We start from the raw sequence: 18,839 nt of genomic DNA, 5'->3' as shown, positions 1-18,839 counted from the left end.
ATCTATATCTATATCTATCTCTATATCTAGCTCTATATCTATCTCTATATCTATCTATTATATATATATCTATCTATATCTATATCTATATCTATATCTATATCTATATCTATATCTATATATATATATATATATATATATATATATATATATATATATATATACACCCACACACAATCTGAGAATTAAACATTTTGTTTAGGGAAAACAACCTGCAGACTTCTACATCAGATGAACAGTTTTAGGCAGTCTCAAAGACACGTACATTAATGGTCCTTTCACCAAAATCAGAGAACAGTAAGGGAGAGAGAGAAGAGGCAACCGAAAAAAATGTCATTAACTCACAGGCTATATTAAATCACGGTTGACATAAAAAAGCTATTAACTCCTACCTTGCTCTCAAGGAATAAAATAACAATCATACAAATGTTCCTAATACACCGTTGTGATATCTCATTGTCGCAGCATTACTGTCAAGAGAAGTTTCTCAGGCATGAATGCAGTCAGTGCAATCGCTGGGAAAAGTCTGGCAATAAGCAACAGGGCAACATCAGCATTTGAAAAGTTTAACACTTTGCCTATGAGTGAATGTACGAGTTGTACGAATTTCCGAGCAGGACCTCTGACCTCCTGGTCAGGGCCCCCACTCCTTACCCCTGCAGCTCCGCTGGTCTGCCACTGCAGTCTACACCTGGCCTGAAGTGGTTTGCGGCCCGCTGCCTGCCGTCGCGTGTGGTGCCCCTGACCTTGCATTGCTGTAAGTTGGGATTTCGATTTACTGTGTTATTAAATTAAACTGTGCTTTTGCGCTACTGTTTTTCGTTTTGCATGTGCCCTGCATCTTCTTTCTCCGTCCCGTTCCCGCCGCTGCTGCCCACGTGGCCCATCCCCCCCCTGCTGTTCCTGCTCCCGCCTCCGCTTCCCTCCCTTATTTAATGGCAGCTGCTGCGCAGCCGCGCTGCTTGCGTGCCCAAGGCAAGCCTGTCTGCACCTGTCCGCGACCAGGCCGCAACCAGCGCCAGGGACCCTGGATCTCCAACCATCCACCGCTACGACTCAGCCGCCCTCCTCGCACTCAACCCTGGAAAAAACAACTGCCAGCATTCCACACCAAACACGACCCACTGCCAGTTCTTCTGCCGCCAGACCTTCACCACCTCCCCCCGCCACCGATGCCCTAAGATGCATCCTCCTCAATGTGCGTTCCATGCACAGACATGCCGCAGAGATTTGGAACCTCCTGGACACACTCTCCCCCGACATCGCCTTCCTTACAGAAACCTGGACCAACGCCTCCTCTGCCCCTGACATATCTATCGCCATCCCAGACAGACATGAGATCCAGAGGAAGGACTGCCCCAACCACCTGGGAGGAGTTGCCATCATGCAAAAAAACACCCTCTGCCTCAAGTGACACCTGCCCGGCTGCCGAACACCAGACCAGCCCCAAATCCACACTCTGCGGCACCCTTACCTACAGACCTCCCGGCACCGGGCCCTCGTCCCTGACACCATCACCAACCTCATCGCACTTCACGCCATCACCTCCATGGACTACATACTCATCGGAGACCTGAACTTTCACCTCAACAACCCCACCGACCCTGACCCCAACCCCAACTCCACCACCCTCCTGGACCACCTCGCCAACATCGGACTGAAACAACTCGTCACCATGCCGACCCACAAGGCAGGACACACTCTCGACCCCAAATTCGCAGGTGGAAACAGCATCCACTTCAGCCACACCACACAACCCCCTTGGAAGGACCACCACTGCGTACACGTCATCAAAGACAGCCCTAAGCTGCCCAAATCGGTCCGCACCCTCCACGAAGGAACTGGAGCAGTCACAGAGGAGCAGCTCAACTCCACCATCAACCACGACACCGCACCGCCGCCAACCTCGCAGCCAGGGAACTGCACACATGGATCTCCAACTGCGCAGACAAGCTCGCCCCACTATGCAACTCCGACAGGCAGCGCCCAGGAAGGCCACCTGGTTCACCACCGACCTCCAGGAAGCCAGACGCACCTGCAGATGCCTCGAGAAGAACTAGGGAAACAGCAAGATGCCTGAAAACCACACCACCTACAAGAACACCTTGACGGAATACCACCAAAGCATCAGAACCACCAAAAGAACCTTCATCCATAACAAAATCCTTGCCAACTCCAAGGAACTCTTCAGCGTCATCCAGGAGTTCACCAACCCCCCCAGTGAAGCCACAGAGATCACACCCTCCCAGGACCTCTGCGACAAGCTCGGATCCTACTTCCACCTGAAGATCAAAAACCTCTACGACAACTTCAACGACCAAACACCTGACTCCGCAACCATCCAGACCTCCGGCAACGCCGACCAGCCCATAATCTCCTCTTGGACACCAGTCACGACCGACGAGACCGCCTCAACCATGAAAGGCATCCACTCGGGGGCCCCCAACAGACCCCTGCCCACCTCACATCGACCACAGAGCAGCCACCGCGCCAGAATTACGTAGCACCATCAAAGCCACCTTCGAGTCCGGCACCTTTCCCGACGACTGGAAACGCGCAGAAGTCAGACCCCAGCTCAAGAAGCCCTCCGCATATCCAATGGACCTCAAGGACTAACGACCCATCTCGCTCCTCCCCTTCACAGCAAAAGTCGCGGAGAAGACAAGTCAATGCAGAACTAACAAGGTTCATTGAAGACCAAACCATCCTCGACCCCTCTCAATCCGGTTTCTGTAGCAACCACAGCACCAAAACCTCCCAACTGGCCGCCAAAGACGACATTCACACCCTCCTCGACCAAGGCCACACCGCAGCCTTGATCCTACTCGACCTGTCAGCAGCATTCGACATAGTCTCCCACAGCACACTCGCCGCCAGACTAGAAGACGCCAACATATACGGAACCGCCCTCGACTGGATCCGCTCGTTCCTCACGGGCAGAAGCCAAAGATCAGACTGCCACCCTTACTCTCCGAACCCACGGAAATCAACTGCAGGGTACCCCAGGGATCATCGCTTAGCCCAGCCCTCTACAACATCTACATGGCCCCGCTCACTGCCATTGTCAGACAGCACGGCCTCAGCACAGTATCGTACGCTGATGACACCCAGCTCATCCTCTCCCTCACCAAGGACCCCACCACCACCAGACTCAACTTCGAAAAAGGAAAGCAGGACGTTGCATCCTGGATTAGCAACAGCTGCCTGAAGCTCAACTCTGAGAAGATAGAAGTCCTCCTCCTCGGAATCTCCCAGTCAGCATAGGACAACACTTGGTGGCCCACCGCCCTCGGCACCCCTCCAACCCCCACGGACCACACCAGAAACCTCGGCATCATACTAGACTCCTCGTACAATTCTTGAGGCCACCAGAGACCCGCACGCTACTGGGAGGGGGGACGCCCACAGCTGTTTTCATAGCTGCGCGCAGTTGCATGCTGTTATTTGGCCTCTGTTTAGGCGTGCCATACGATAATGGTGGGTAGACAATAGATCATCATGATATGATGTGTAACAGCGCCTTGACTCATAGATTAGATGGCAATAATTGAAAAATAGGTCTTATTGGTACCCACGCGTGACCTTTCATCTCATTCTGTCAATATACATTATGCTATTAATAATGGAGTTCAAGTTGGAGCGGCAGGTTATTTTTTTAAACAAAAAACTTTATGTGATGGAACAGCATATGTATCAGGCATTATGGTACCGACTCAGACAAGATGGGTCCTGATTATGCTATGTATAACCTGACATTGGACACAGTGGCCATGATAGGGCAATGTATGCGAGCAATAGCACACTGAGATTCCTTCATATGTACTCAACGTAATGTAAGTGTATCAGCAGAATTGTAGTTTCAACATTAGCTCATTATTGTTGTAATATGCACTATTGTAAGTCATATGGGCTTTATAATTTTGCGATGGACATCTAAAAATGCTGTATAACATTATGATGCTAGTTATGATTAATTCAGAAAATACCAATAAAGATATTCACAAAAAAATCATACTCGACTCCTCCCTCTCCATGAACCAACAGGTCAACGCAGTCGGTTCCAGCTGTTTCAACACCCTCTGCATCCCCCGAAAAACCTTCAAATGGATGGCGCCCCCCCCCCCCCCGAGTCAAGGAAGACAGTAACCCACGCACTCCTAACCAGAAGACTGGACTATGGAGACGCCGTCATCAACTAGTCTATACTGCGCAAAATTTAGACGATACAGAACACCGCCACCAGATTCGTCATCGGCATCCCTCGACACGAGCACATCAGCCAGCACCTATAGAATCTCCACTGGCTCACCGTCGAGAAGAGAGTCACTTTCAAGATACTCACCCACGCCTACAAATGCCGGCACAACACCGGCCCCAAATACCTCAATGAGAGAATCGCCTTCCACGCACCAAAAAGAAACCTCTGATCCACCAACCTCACCCTTGCCCAAACCCCACGCATCCATAGAGCCAAAACAGGGGGAAGAGCCTTCTCCTACATCGAAGCAAAGACCTGGAATGAGCTCTCGACATCTGACGTGCCCCCACCCTGAACACCTTCAGGAAGGCTCTCAGGACCTGGACCTCGACTGAACGGAACTACGGACTCCTCGCCCGGAGACCCTCACGGGTGAGTAGCACGCTTACAAACTCCCTGATTGATTGTATATACTGTAAAAAGCCTTAACATACGAGTTACTTACCTTCGATAACCATGTATCTGGTAGAGATGATTCTAGCTGCTGATTCCTTAACGTAGAATTATCCCCAGGCGTGAGACTGGATCCGGAAATTAATTTTTTTCTGCCCAGCATCCCTGCACGCCGGGGGGGCCGCATCACGCGGCTCTGCCCAGGCGTCGTCAGCGTACATGATGTCAGCGAGGTCAAATAAGTCCCACCCCGGCGTGCCTACATCAGTTTTCTTTGGAGAACTCTTCCACGCCGCAACGCGGAGCCATCAGACAAAACTGTGGGATTATGGGAACAGTGTGCGAAAGAGCAGAAAAAGTGGAAAAAAATGGTGACGAACAACACCATAAGGATCAGTGTCAACATCGCAGCAGCCAAAGGCCGGGAAAGAAAAAGAACAGAGTACAGCCCTGACCGACCAGCCACCCTGCCAGGATGTAGATAGTCCCCTCTGGAGACAAGGAACACAGGCAAAATTGTCACAACAACATACAGCAGGACTACAACCCCAACCAGGAACAACGAAGGGGAACTAGTGTCAAGACAAACAGGAACGACAAATCTCCAGGGGAACCTCAGCACAGATTGCGACAACCCCCCCAAGGGGCAAGGGCACGGTGAGATGTCCCCAACCCAGAGGGTAACAGAGGGACCAGAACCCCTAGCAACAAAGGGGAGAGTGAGGGGATGGAAGAAAGTGAAGGCAAGCCCCTAACCTGGACCAGAGCAGAGGAGCACAGGAGAACATACAAATCCATCCTCCAAAGAGTCAAAGAGGAGGAAGGAACAAGAAACAGAACAAATAATCTTTGGGAAGAGCCTGCTCGAAGAGCCAGGTCTTGAGACCATACCTTACAATGGGGACGATAGTGCTTACACCAGGAGGAATAGGTTACTTACCCTGTAAGCATTTGTTTGTGGTATGTAGTGCTGTAGATTCACATGCTCTGTGTACTCCTGCTATCTGGTGCTGGGCTTGGACGTGCAGAATTTGTTTTCTTTGAAGGAGTCTTAGAGTCACAAGGTAAAGTGACCCCTCCTAGGATTAGTAACGAGAATGGGCATCGGTTCCATTGTTAGATTGTTTTCCACATGGCTTGAGAGGATGAAAACTGAGCTTAGGAAAAGGAAAGAAAAGACATCTGCAAAAACCCGAAACTTTGGGGGAGGAGTGTTGGCATGTGAATCTACAGTACCACATGCCACAAACAGATACTTGCATGGTAAGTAACCTATTCCGCTTGATACGCATGCTCAGCATAGACTGTAAAGCAGTTCTCCTGTAAGCGGTGTATATCCAGAGGATGTTGCAAGGACTGAAAAAGGGTACAGATGACAGTCTGGACAATGCTCGCTTGTTGGTGTGCTAAGACATCCACCCAGTAGTGTGTGGTGAATGTGTGTGGAATGGACCAAGTAGCTGCTTCAGATAGATCAGTTATGGGAATGTTACAAAGGAGGGCCATGGAAGCCCCCTTTTTGCGGGTATGGGTGGGATAGGAAGTTGGCTTTTGACTTAGCAAGCTGGAATGCACTTCACCAGCTATCTAGCTATGCCTGCTTTGTAGAAAGCACCGTCCTCATGTAGTTTAGTGTAGGGGATTAAGAGTTGGTGTGTCTTGCAAAACTACTTAGTTCTATCAATGTAAGACGTAAGGGCTCTTTTGACATCTTGTGCATGTGTGGGGGGTGGGGGGGAGGGCTTCTCTGCCACCAAGTCTTGGTGTGGGAAGAACACTGGGAGCTCAACACTCTGATCAAGGTGGAAGGGGGATATCACTTTAGGCAGAAACTTTGGGTTAGTCCTGAGGACAACTATCATTGTGTATCAGTAAGAAAGGTTTCTCTAGGATAAGAGCTTGAAGCTCATTTACTCACCTGAGATATGCTATGATAACTAGTAAGGAAACTTTCCGAGAGAGAAACTGTAGAGTGAATCTGTGAAGGGATTGTAAAGGAGGACCCATGAGTCGATTTAGGACCCCATTGAGGTTTCAAACGGGTCGGTGCGCACCCTGGGTTGGATAACTCATTGAAGTTCTTCCATGAAGGCTTTGATGACTGGGACTCGGAGGAAAGAAGCATGTTCTCTATTTTGTAGGTGGGACGTCATTGTATTGATGGTGAATCCTAGATTGTGCAAGAGATATATGGTGGTCTGAGTGTGTGCGAAACACTGATATCTGTTTGCACTCTTGATCAGCCAGTTGTCCAAGTAAGAGAACACATGGATGCCACCCCTCTTGAGGTGAGGGGCTATAACAGAAAGGCATTTTGTGAAAAACCTGGGGGCCCTAGAGACCACGAAGAGCGAAGCGCAGCTCTTTAAACTGAAAATGCTGATTACTTAGCACAATTCACAGGTAGCAGCTTTGAAGAGGGTGGTTTAGGATGCAGAAATAGGTGTTAATAGTGGTCATGAAGGCGTCTAGCTGGAGCAAGGGTATGACGTCTTGTAGCGTGACCATGAGTCATGAGTGTCCTGTCCTTCTTGGGGATAAGGAAGTACAGGCAGTAACCCACTTTGCAATGCTGAAGTGGCGGCAGTCTCTTTCGCCACTTTGATAAGCGCCTGTACCTCCTCCTGAAGGAGGCTGTGGGGTTCTGGGGAGAAGGTGTGTCTGTCAAGATGTGGCCCATCCACTATCAGGACCATTTGTGAAGTTATAAGAGGCAAATGTCAGCCCGAAGGGCAGGACAGCAAATTGACAGAGTTGAGCTAGCCACAAAACACAGGCACTTCCAGCAAGACTGCAGTATTAGTGTAGCAAAATGTGTCCTGCAGTAGATGGACACCATTCCTTTTCAGTATAATGCTCAAAGAAGTCGGCAGGAAGATTTGGAACCACCATTTGCACCATCTCCCACAAGACATGGGAGCAACTGGTCACATGGCATATCCTCTTAGTGAGCTAAAGAGCCTGTCTGCCTTTAGAGAAGATGCTTATTTCTTATTACTTTAATGTACGTCAACTGATGGAAGGGAAAGAGTTAGGCTTTTGTTAGGAGGAAGTTGAAGCTTGTACAACAAGATTCACAAGGGAAGGTTGAGCAGTTAGGAACTTCAGATCACCTGGGGCAGGACAATAATTACGGGCAACTTAGAGATTCACCTTAGGAGTAGAAGCTGGTTAGCACCATGGGACCAAGATGAGGTTCATCAAAGCTTTGTTGAACACAAGCAAATGCTCCAGGAATTAGGATGCAGGATTTCAGGATTTCAGTAAGAAGATTTGCTTTGTTTTCCTAAATGTATGAGGACATCTCCTCAGTGGTGGGGGAGAGGAGCAAAGGACACTCCAGGCCTACCTCAAGAAAGGAATCAAGGCCAGTGTCATTGTTCAGAGCCAAATACTCACCAATGTCTGTGTTCATAGGGAGAACATTGCCTGATTTGCTGCGGGCATCATCTTCATCAAATTAAGACTATGTTAGGAATCTGAACGTGGTCAGAATCCAATATATCAAAGCAATCAACATCCTCAAGAAGCAAGGGCATGATTCGGGATTCTTCCTCAATTCCCTGATGCACTTTAGACCTTGATACAATCAAAATGGCCTTCACCTTTGGAAAGTTCAATACATTTTGCATTTGATCCAAAGTCGGCTCATAGGACAGATCTGTCAGCGGTGCAACTAATATGTCCTCTGGTTTCCGAGGAGGAGCTTCAGATGCCAGGATGATGTCAAAATGAGGCAAAACAGCGTCGACCTGTGCAGCGGTGTGAGATGCCAGAAGAAGTTAGGTAGAAGTCCCGAAATGTCCTTGGGGCCAGAAGAAGCTGGAATGGAACAACAGATGGCCAGCACAGCTAAGAGAGGCTCTGAATAAGAAGTTGTTGAGGCCAGGGTCGGGGAAAAATGCCACTAAATGGAAGACCTCCCCCTCCTACCAATGTCGAGAAGTGGAAGAATCCTTCTTTTAGTAACATGTGGGTAGACTTGCATTTGGAGGCCACGTGCTTCTAACACTTACCTGTAGATAGCGAATGAGATAGAGACCTGGATCAGTGAGGGGCTAGCTTTTCAGCATGGGACACGCCATGAAGAGCTTCACTTCTTGTTCCCTGATCGCTTTGGCATAAGTGATGCAGCATTTCACATATGACAGGAGTTTTTGCTTGGGCCCCAAGCACTAGTGGGAGATGTCGTCTAGGTCCATGATCAACATCAGTTTGTTGTATGAATGCAACACTTAAGCTCTGAGACCTTTGGGGGAGACATTCTGCACAGCAAAATACAATAAAGAAAATTTTTAAGAAAAAGTTCAGAAGAGAGAAACTACTGGTCTGTATATTAGGGAATGAAAAAAAAAGAAAGGGGCATCAGTGCATGGGGCTGGCACCATATATGGCTTTTCTACGTCATGTCTGAGGTTGGTCTTGGAGTAGAGTTGGAAATGTGGTTTGACTTATCAAGGTAGGAGAGCGATTTCAACTTTCCAGATCTAATCTGGTGCCTGGAGGAGATTTTAGTAATGAGGAAGATACAGTTGGTTAGAAATACCCATCAGAAAAAGACAGTTACTGGTTTGAGTTTGAGTTTTAAATTATTTATAAAGCGCGCGTACACCAGACGGTTCCATGGCGCTACAGTAAGCTGAGTCCTTGAGAAGCGAGAATCGGGGGGGGAATTGGTAAGAAATTATAGGGGGAAGGCTTTTGAGAATAGAAAGGTTTTTAAAGCCTTTCTGAAAAGCAAGTATTGGGTAGAACATCTAAGTTGGATAGGAAGAGAGTTCCAAAAAATGGGGGCAAGGGTAGAGAATTTCGAGCCTCCCCATTTATTTCGGCGAAAACGGAGAACAGTCAATAGATGTTGAGAAGAGGAGCGAAGTTCCCTGGAGGGGGCATAGGGTTTGATCTCCGAAGAGATAAAAGCGGGAGATGAGCCTAGCTGGGCCTGGAAGGTGAGGCAGCCCACCTTGAATTGGGAACGTTCACGAATGGGGAGCCAGTGCAAGGATTTTAAGAGGGGAGTGACGTGATGGAATTTTGTAAGGTTGTAAACCAAACGAGCCGCTTGGTTCTGGACCAGCTGAAGTCGTCGTACACTATAAGCCGGCATGCCGTGGTAAAGGGCATTGGCATAATCCAAGCGGGAAACTACCATGGCAAGTACGATAAGTTTCAGGGCCGTGAAGGAAAAGAAGCGGGAAACCTTGCGGATAGTGCGGTGGGATAGAAAAGAAGAGGAAACCACCGAACTCACCTGGGAGTGCCGAGTGAGTTGGTCATTAATTTTGATGCCGAGGGTTTTAACAGAAGAGGAGGGGGGTGGGGGAGGTCCAGGGGAAGAAGGCCAGAAAAGGGGGGACCAGGGACTGGAGCAACCACCTGTCAAAACCAGCTCTGTTTTATCTGGGTTTAGTTTCAGGTGGTTGTGATTCATCCAGTCCCGGATGAAGAGCATTGTAGATTGGAAATTAGATTGAGAGTCAGGGGAGTGAGAAAGAGAAAATATAAGCTGGAGGTCATCCGCATAGTTATATACGGAGACCTCCATTTGTTGAAGAGCAAAGATGAGAGGAACTATGTACAAGTTGAAAAGTAGAGGGGAGAGAGAGGAGCCTTGGGGGACCCCACATACCACCTTCCGAGGTTCAGTCGAGAAATCGCCCAGGCGGACTGCTTGGGTGCGATCGCTTAGAAAGGAGGACAGCCAGACCAAGGCAGTGCCGCCGATCCCTGCCGCCCCGACACGGGAGAGTAAGATGGAATGGTCCACCGTGTCAAAGGCGGCGGAGAGATCGAGTAGTACCAAGGCCTGGGGGATGTTAGTGTCCATTCCCTCTCTAAGTTTGTCGAGTACTGAAAGCACAACCGACTCGGTGGAATGAGCTGGGCGAAAGCCGGCTTGGCGGGGAGCCAGGACTCGGTTTGCTTCCACGTAGGTGGTGAGTACTTTGGTGACATGTCGCTCCAGGACTTTCCCTAGGAAAGGGAGCAAAGAGATCGGGCGGTAGTTGGCGGGGACAGAGAGGTCTGTACCAGTTTTTTTTTAGAATGGGGAGGATTATAGCGGATTTGAGAGCAGGGGTAACCACACCCTGGGACAGGGAGCAGTTGAGAAAAGTGAGCGGGGGTAGCGGACAGTTCGTGAAAATGTGACCGAGGATATGGGCAGGGCATGGGTCAAGTGGGGACCCAGATTTAACTAGAGGGAGACGGGAGAGAAAGGATTCTTCTGTTAGAAGAGGGAATGAGTCGAGACAAGCCTCTATAGGGGAGCAGGGAGGGTTGAGGAAGGAGGAAGAGGGGGGGGGGGGGGAGGATGTCAGCTCCGATTGTTGCAATTTTATCTAAAAAAATAAGAGTTCAAGGAATCGCAGAGAGGTTGAGAGGGGGAGGGTTTGAGAGTGGTTCTGTCGGAGTAAGCAAGTTTATTTATAATAGAGAAAATTTCTCTGGATTTATTCTCCGCGACTAGAATTTTGGAGGAAAAGTAGTCCTTTTTGGTGGACAGGATAGATTTTTTATATTGCTGCAAGAGGGAGGTGTACTGCGTTTTGAGGATGGGGCAGTACTGACGTCTCCAAGCTCGTTCTGCATGGCGGACTTATCTGAAACTGTGAGCAGAACGGCTTCAGAAGATGTTCTGTGTGAGTTGCAGGTGGAATCCTAAGTGTGGTCTTAAGCCCAAGGTGTGAGTTTCAGAGGGCCCTGGAGAAGACTTCTCTCCGAAGCTAGAGTCATTAGATGACGCATACACCCCACGGGTCAACTGGAGGGTCCGCCCAGCTTGCAGTCTGCGTACATTCATTAGATGTCTGATGCATGGTCTAGACTGTCACTCAGGAACGTCTCAGAGCTACATCCTGTAAAGTGCCCACCATCTGCCTCGTGGGTGCGAAATAGTCTTTATGCACAGGCTGAATAGGCAGACTTGTTGTGGTCCCTTCAGAGTTAGACGTTATAGACCTGATGCTGGTCAGACCAAGGGTACTTGTTATCTCAGTTGAGGAAGAGCAGAAAGAAGTTTTCTCCATAACTTCCCCTCACCCAAGTCATTCATATGAGCTTATCCTGGGATTCTCTGTAAAATTGAGATGGAAAGAGTCAGACATATGCACAAGGTCGTCTGATTCTATAGCTTACTGTTCTGATGTCCTGACATCAACATATTCATCTTTTGTAATGCAATGGTACAGGATAGGACTTTAAGAGATGTTCAACCACAATGGAAGAAGAAAATAATCTAAAGTGGAGTGAGTCTGTGTCTATTTGAGATGTGGGTTTCAGGGGAAGCATCAAGAGTCACCTTGAAACAGAAATCTCTTCTTTGGAGGCGAAAAACACAATTTGCAACATCCACACCCAATGCTAAATGGTAGAACTTTACACAGCATGTGATATACAGCAGCACATGCTTAAAACTAGCTGTTCTAAAAATGGACTTTTGGGTAAGTGAAACATTTGCATTCAATGATTAGAAGTAATAGAAATTGGTACAAACCTGTTTGTATCTTAACCCTATGCAGTTTGGAGGTGAACTGGTCATTTACTGTAAATACATGACCATTTTCTATCTCTTTTGACTTTGGCTCCTTTGTAAGAACTCGTTGCGTAGGTTTGCCACATGCCAAAGACTGCAGTGCCCGCACTAGCTCTCTTTCTGGAATATCTGTTTCTTGTTGAATTTCCTAAAAGTATAACACAGTGATTTATATACATTTTAACAAGAATACTACTAAACCAGATAAAATGGGAACTTTCACAATGTAATTAAACTTGTTAATACACCTTTGTGGAAAAATACTACATGAGTACTTTATATATAAAACATTGCATCTTGAAAGGACATTTGAGTTTAATGACAGCAAATGTTATTCCAAAACTCACTTACAGATTACCTTGATTTTACAGCTATCACCACAGAATTACAGGACCGTCCTGGGACACAAAAGCTATTTAATTGCCTGCGATGCAAGACTCAATAGACACCTCGTTTACTCTCCTAATTTAAGACAATCTCAACATACTTTAAAAAAATTCTGATGATTAAACACATTCACAACCTTCCCATCGCATCATGTTCCAGGTAATTCCAACAAAATCTGTAAGAAAATACCTTAAGGAACGGTGAACAGTGGTGTAGTCATGATAAAAGAATCGCTAAAAAGACCATGTGTGCATTCATGTATTTAGTACTGGAACTATGATTAAGGCTGCCATGAACTGGTATAGACCTTAGGCTAATGGAGAAATTAAAACAATGTGGAAAATCAGCAATGTTAGCGATCCCATGTTATATGGTAAAGAAGGAGAAGCCACGGTTTTGATATCATCTGTGACTGAACTCCTGCAAAGCCTAATACTTTTGCCTCTACATAATAAACTGAACTTGGGGAGCCTACCGAAAGACGTCTTGGTGTCCTGGCTAAGCAGTAAGGCACTCATAAATAATATGCAACACCCCCAGAATGATATGGTTAAGCTAGAATAACTTCACACTTCTAACGTACAGATAAATGTAAATGAGTAAGGTGACGCAAAAATGAAGAAAATCCGATAGAGGAATCAAAATTGTAGCAAACACAAACTGTTACAAGTATTTCCCACCTTGATTCCTAAATTGGACGAAAAGCGGTTAAGCTTCACATGTTGTCTGGCTTCACATCCCCATGACTAAATGCTGTGACATTCACCACTATGATACATTAAAATCTGTAGATGGCTATCTCATCTGATGTCTGGATTCTTTTTTGTTCGGTGGTGACACATTAAAGTGAAATAAAAAATAAGCCACTTATTAAATGCAATGGGAAACTGAAAGAACAAACATTGGAAATGCGATAGGTCTCGCCTTTGTTTAAATTAAAGCCATTTGCTTTGCTAATGGTATTGTATTATAGCTATGTATTAGTGAGTGTATGTATGTGATATGTTGTGGTTTTATGTACAGTTGGGAAGGTGCACCAAGGAAAAGTCAATTTTCTTCAAAGATATATAGAAAGTATCTTTACTGTCGTCAGTAAAAATTGGACATCAGCCTCAGCCAATGCATTTCGTTCCACAGACGGAACTTCATCAGGGCTCTTACGATCATAAATGGCAAAAGTTGCCCGCACTTGGAAACAGCAGTAGGGGTATCTATCAGTGTTGCAAGGAAACGTCTACAAACTATCTGAATGGTAGACTGCTAGTGCTTACACCTTCAGACAAATCCGTCTTCGTATAGGTAAACCCCACGGAATAAGTAATGATGATACAAGCAGATGAGTACAGCCGGTGTCCGTGATAAGACACACCGACGGTACCAATGAGTCTTCGTTTTGAGGTATTCTTTTGAATACCTCAAACGAAGACTCATTGGTACTGTCGGTGTGTCTTATCACGGACACCGGATGTCCAATTTTTACTGACGACAATAAAGATACTTTCTATATATCTCTTTGGAGAAAATTGACTTTTCCTTGGTGCACCTTCCTAACTGTACACATTTCTGTATCTGGTTTCCAGTAGAGCTGAACTGCGGCAAGCTCTGGAAGTAGTTGCACAAGATCATCACTAACAAACAAAAAGTTTGGGATTTGACGTGCGGAACATTGGTCAGCCGCTGTTTGAAGTGTTTTTTGTTACTAATGTTGTGGTTTTTCATGTTAGAATCTTATTTATTAGCTGTGTAGTAGGTTAAAGCATAGAGTTTGGAGGAGAAGAGCAGTGTTTAAGATTTGGGAAGGAGAGTGAGTAGAAGAATAGCATGAGGGTTAATGAAGTAAAATGAGGAGTAGAATAGCATGAGGCAGAAGGAAGGTGCAGGGGGGAGAAGGAAGAACGCGTGGCACTCACTGCAGGGCAGGGACCAGTCAAATGAGGGAGGAGGAGGGCACATGCTGCACTTCCACTTCCTCTTTTCATTCAGACACAGATTCGTTTCCACAGACAGAAAACGTGACTGCCAGTATTGGAAAGAAAAAAATATTCTAGCGATCACACAAGTTCACTCAGTCACACACTGGTTGTTCTCACCAACAGAAAATGTCATTGACACACGTTCGTCTCATAGACGGGTGAGTTTATCTTTGCGAACAAGTCAGTACTTCTTTACTGACAACACAGATGCTGTAGATTCTTCATCACAGGCAAATTAGTTAATCCTCACAGACACAGAAGCGCATCCTCACACACATGCAAGTGCATCCTCACAGACACGTATGTGCATCCATAGATGCACATGTGCATCATCACAGACACAATAAGTAATTAATACAAGTGCACAAATTCATCGTTGTTGAAGTATATAATTATCACATGCACACGTGTTTGCTACCACACACCTACAGTTTTCTCTCATATATTCACCTTCGTAGACATACAAATTCATCATCAGAGATGCACAAAGTTTGCTTCTATGCACGCATGTTCACAGCTGAGAGCCGTAGACTGCAAATGCAACAGACCCCTGGCAGGCTGCTTGCGGCCTTTGTCCAGAGAGACATTTGTGTCTGACCTTGTACTACTATGTAGCTCTGTATGTTATATCTGTTGACTTGTGACTGTGTAAATGAGGCATTTTAATATGTGGTTGGCATAAGATGACTGACCACATGGTATGAGTCTGTGCCTGAGCAATTGAAGCTATGTTTAAGATGATGATGGCTGTAGCTGCTTCCCTGCCTGCATCCCTAGGGCGTTTCTCTCTGATAATACACCCTGCTCATCAATTAGGGTGTGTATCGCCGGTCTGTTTAGCCTCTACTTGTTATATGTTTTTTCCTCTGCTTATTAAACAGAGTCACTAAGGCACTTTCAAACTTGATTTCGATATTGCTTTTGGAATGTGCTACTGCTGCATAGTGATCTTGGCTGAGATGTAACAATGAAGAGCTGGCGGCACGGACACCCACCCGCTGCTGTAATTAACTTCAATTGTATCATCTGACAAAATCCTGAGCCCTGTTTGCGCAAACACTTCATTTGTTTACTGGGGCATTCTTTCCTAACATTGCTGTTTCCGTCATAATATGTTCACCCTTTGCGACTTGCATCGCCTGCCTTTCTATGCCCCCTCCTCCCCAAAGCAAAGTTTACACGGACAAAGCCCTTCACAGAATCAGTCATAGGGCACCTACATTGCCCTGCGAAAGAGAAACACTTAACTATCTAATTTGCCAAAAAGCACAACATTTGCATTGGTAAGAGAGTGCAGTCTTGTTACTTCATGGGTGAGCAGCATACGTCCCTTACTGTTTACAGACAGCCAGTGGCAGACAATTTGGAGGTAGGCATAACCTGGAGCCCGGTGACGGATTGGAAGGGAGGGGGGGGAGAGCAGACGGAGTGGGATGGAGGGGAGACAAGACAGTGAAAGCAAGAGCGCTATACTGATACAAAGACCTCCAATGCCTGCAGTTCTTCCCGAGAACAGAACCAGTCCACGATCGGGGCACAGACTGCCCCCACCTCCAATGTGCACAAGCACCAACCAAAGACACCCTTCAGCTTGCAACCTTTGTTAGGCACAGACACTGCAAAGAAACAGCAAGGTGCCCGAAAACTAAAACAAGCATTTGCAATGCAATAGGTCTCACATTAGGAAAGTTTGAGCTATTGGTCTTGTAAATGACAATTTTTTTTATTCATGCGTTGGTTTTGAAAATAGCTAAATTAATAGCTTTGTCATTTACAATGCCAATAGTTATAACTTTCGCAAATGTGACACCTATAGCATTTGTCATGCAACATGTTTTGTATTTACGTGACTTAGATGTATTGATATTACACATAACAATGGCTTTTAATTTTTTTAAATAATTAATACTTAAATAAAAGTGATTGTAATTTATAATGGCAATAGCTTAAACTTTTGTAAATAACTTTTGTGAAGATTATGTTCAGTGTATTTTATTGTGACGAAAATCCAAGAACAGAAGTGAAATATTAACATCTTTTTGTGACATTTGTAATAAAGCTTGAAACATTGAGAGAACATATTTGAACCAGTTGTTGTTGAATGGTGGTGCGGAGTGATGCTGTGATGGTGCGGAGTGATGATGCTGTGGCGTTCAGTGATGCAGTGGAGGCCCTGAATGATGCTGTGGTAGCGCATAGTGATGCCGTGGAGGCCCCGAGCGATGCTGTGGAGGCCCCGAGCGGTGCCGTGGAGGCCCCGAGCGGTGCCGTGGAGGCCCCGAGCGGTGCCGTGGAGGCCCTGAGCGGTGCCGTGGAGGCCCTGAGCGGTGCCGTGGAGGCGCTGAGTGATGCTGTATGGCGCTGAGTGATGCTGTGGTGGCGCTGAGTGATGCTGTGGTGGCGCTGAGTGGTGCTGTGGTGACGCTGAGTGGTGCTGTGGTGGCGCTGAGTGGTGCTGTGGTGGTGCTGAGTGGTGCTGTGGTGGTGGTGCTGAGTGGTGCTGTGGTGGTGCTGTGGTGTGTTGGGTGGTGCTGTGGTGGTGCTGTGGTGGTGCTGAGTGATGCTGAGTGATGCTGAGTGATGCTGGGGTAGCGCAACACTCTGCGGGTGCCGATATAAAACCTGTGGTCGGGGTACTGACATGAATTACTAAAAGATATTTGTGGATGTTCAGTGATGCATTTCCTAACAAGACTCTCAATGAGAAGAAATGGGAGCCACGGCAAAAGATGCCCTAATGAAACTGCTTTGCATGAAAAGGTAGCATAGCATGCTGGTACCCGAGAAGTAAACTTCTAAATCTCGAGGCTTTACAAATGTGGTGCAATGCCTAGAATTATGTCATTGGCTAGACAGCAAGAGGCACTCAGGCAAGATAACTAAAAGCGCTGAAGTGGGAAAAGTAGTATTTAAGGAATTTCCCGTCAAGTCAGAAGATTGTTCCACGACAAACAGTACTGACCTACCTTTTCATTTATTAATCTGAGCGAACCAATAACTTTAAAGACTTCATCTTGTAAAAAGTTAACACTTTTTGCTAAGGACAGGGACTTTTATGGTATTATAACCGACCATGCCGTGATCGATCTTTATTAGTTGTGTCCCCGGCGGGAGCAAAGTGAAAGCCTGGGAACGGAGTGTTTGTGAATTAGAAGGTACTAAAAGAGATATTCATCCTGCAAAGATCTTATTCACAAACAACATGGTATGTGCCGAAGAAGAGCCTCCATAAAAGAGGCAAGGCTTCCACTACAGCCCGTGAGACGCCCAGTGACACCCCTCTCCTTCACAGCCCATGGCAGTGTCTGTGCGCAGTACATGATTAGCATACCAGAGAGAGGCCGCCCCCGCTGTGTGACCTTCAAGGCTTTACACTGCCGCTAAGATGCCGATGGTCACAGGGTGCCAGGGTTGTCAGCGCAGCTGGAAATGTTTGGTTAGGAATGTGTTAAGGTTGGCTTGTGGAAATGATGCAGGAAGTAGCGGGGGAGAGGTGGGAGGGAATTCCTTCTTCCGACCCCAAGCATGGATGCGTGTGTGTTCGGAGCTTGGGGAGCAGGATACTGAGCCGTGGCAGCGCTGCCAGTCTACGGGAGCACGGGCGCTGTATAAGGCCACACACTGCCTACATGAAAGGGTGGCACAGCTGAGAGCACCGACCCGACCTGTTAAGCCACCTTCAGTTCACTCCTCGCCAGTAACAGCACAAAAGATGGGTTACATGGGTTGCCAAGTAAGCACCTAGAAACCCACTTCTGGTTGAGCCATATCCACGGGGTATGCAAGCAATCCACGCATTATGGACACGTAGATTGTCTAGCTCAGGGTCTGCAAGTGCCCGCGGGTGCATAGCGCCTAGAGCTCTGCAGCGCTTCCGCTCCAGAACATCGGTTAGTGGGGGGCTAGGAATCAGTTAAGGACGGCTTGTGGGAAATGATGCAGGAAGCAGCGGGAGAGAGGTGGGAGGGAATTACTCTATGCGGGCCCCAAGCATGGATGCGAGTTTAGGCGCCGTGGGAAGGAAAGCGGCACCCGAGTGTATACATTTAAAAAACAAGCATTGGCAGCGGTGCATCATCATCTCGTGCCCTGAGCCCTGCCCCATAGCCCCGCCCACTCTCTAGCCCATTTAATGAGTACTGCACTTAGTAATTTCCAATTTAAAGCACTGACCTAGATTAAAACTTTTCTGTTTTAGGTGGTGTCACGTCTTTGGATGTTGTTAAAGCATAAAACATGTTTTGCCCCGGTCTAGGTAACTCCAGCAGGGAGGTGGGGGGGGGGGGGGGGGGGG

At 47.1% G+C, this 18,839-nt stretch overlaps 1 protein-coding gene across 1 annotated transcript in view; it reads right to left on the bottom strand.

Annotated features, from left to right (window-relative positions):
- Positions 1-18,839, bottom strand: part of CUL3 (cullin 3) — a 580,651-nt gene that overhangs the window by 85,442 nt on the left and 476,370 nt on the right. Inside the window, exon 14 of the mRNA XM_078665956.1 lies at positions 12,147-12,333. Within this exon, the coding sequence (XP_078522082.1) occupies positions 12,147-12,333 (187 nt within the window). The remainder of the gene's footprint in view (positions 1-12,146; positions 12,334-18,839) is intronic.

This window comes from Lissotriton helveticus, chromosome 11 (assembly GCF_964261635.1).
Source record: "Lissotriton helveticus chromosome 11, aLisHel1.1, whole genome shotgun sequence".
Classification (NCBI taxonomy): domain Eukaryota; kingdom Metazoa; phylum Chordata; class Amphibia; order Caudata; family Salamandridae; genus Lissotriton; species Lissotriton helveticus.
The sequence above is the reverse complement of the archived record's forward strand: the minus strand, read 5'-3'. Positions and strand labels throughout refer to the sequence as shown.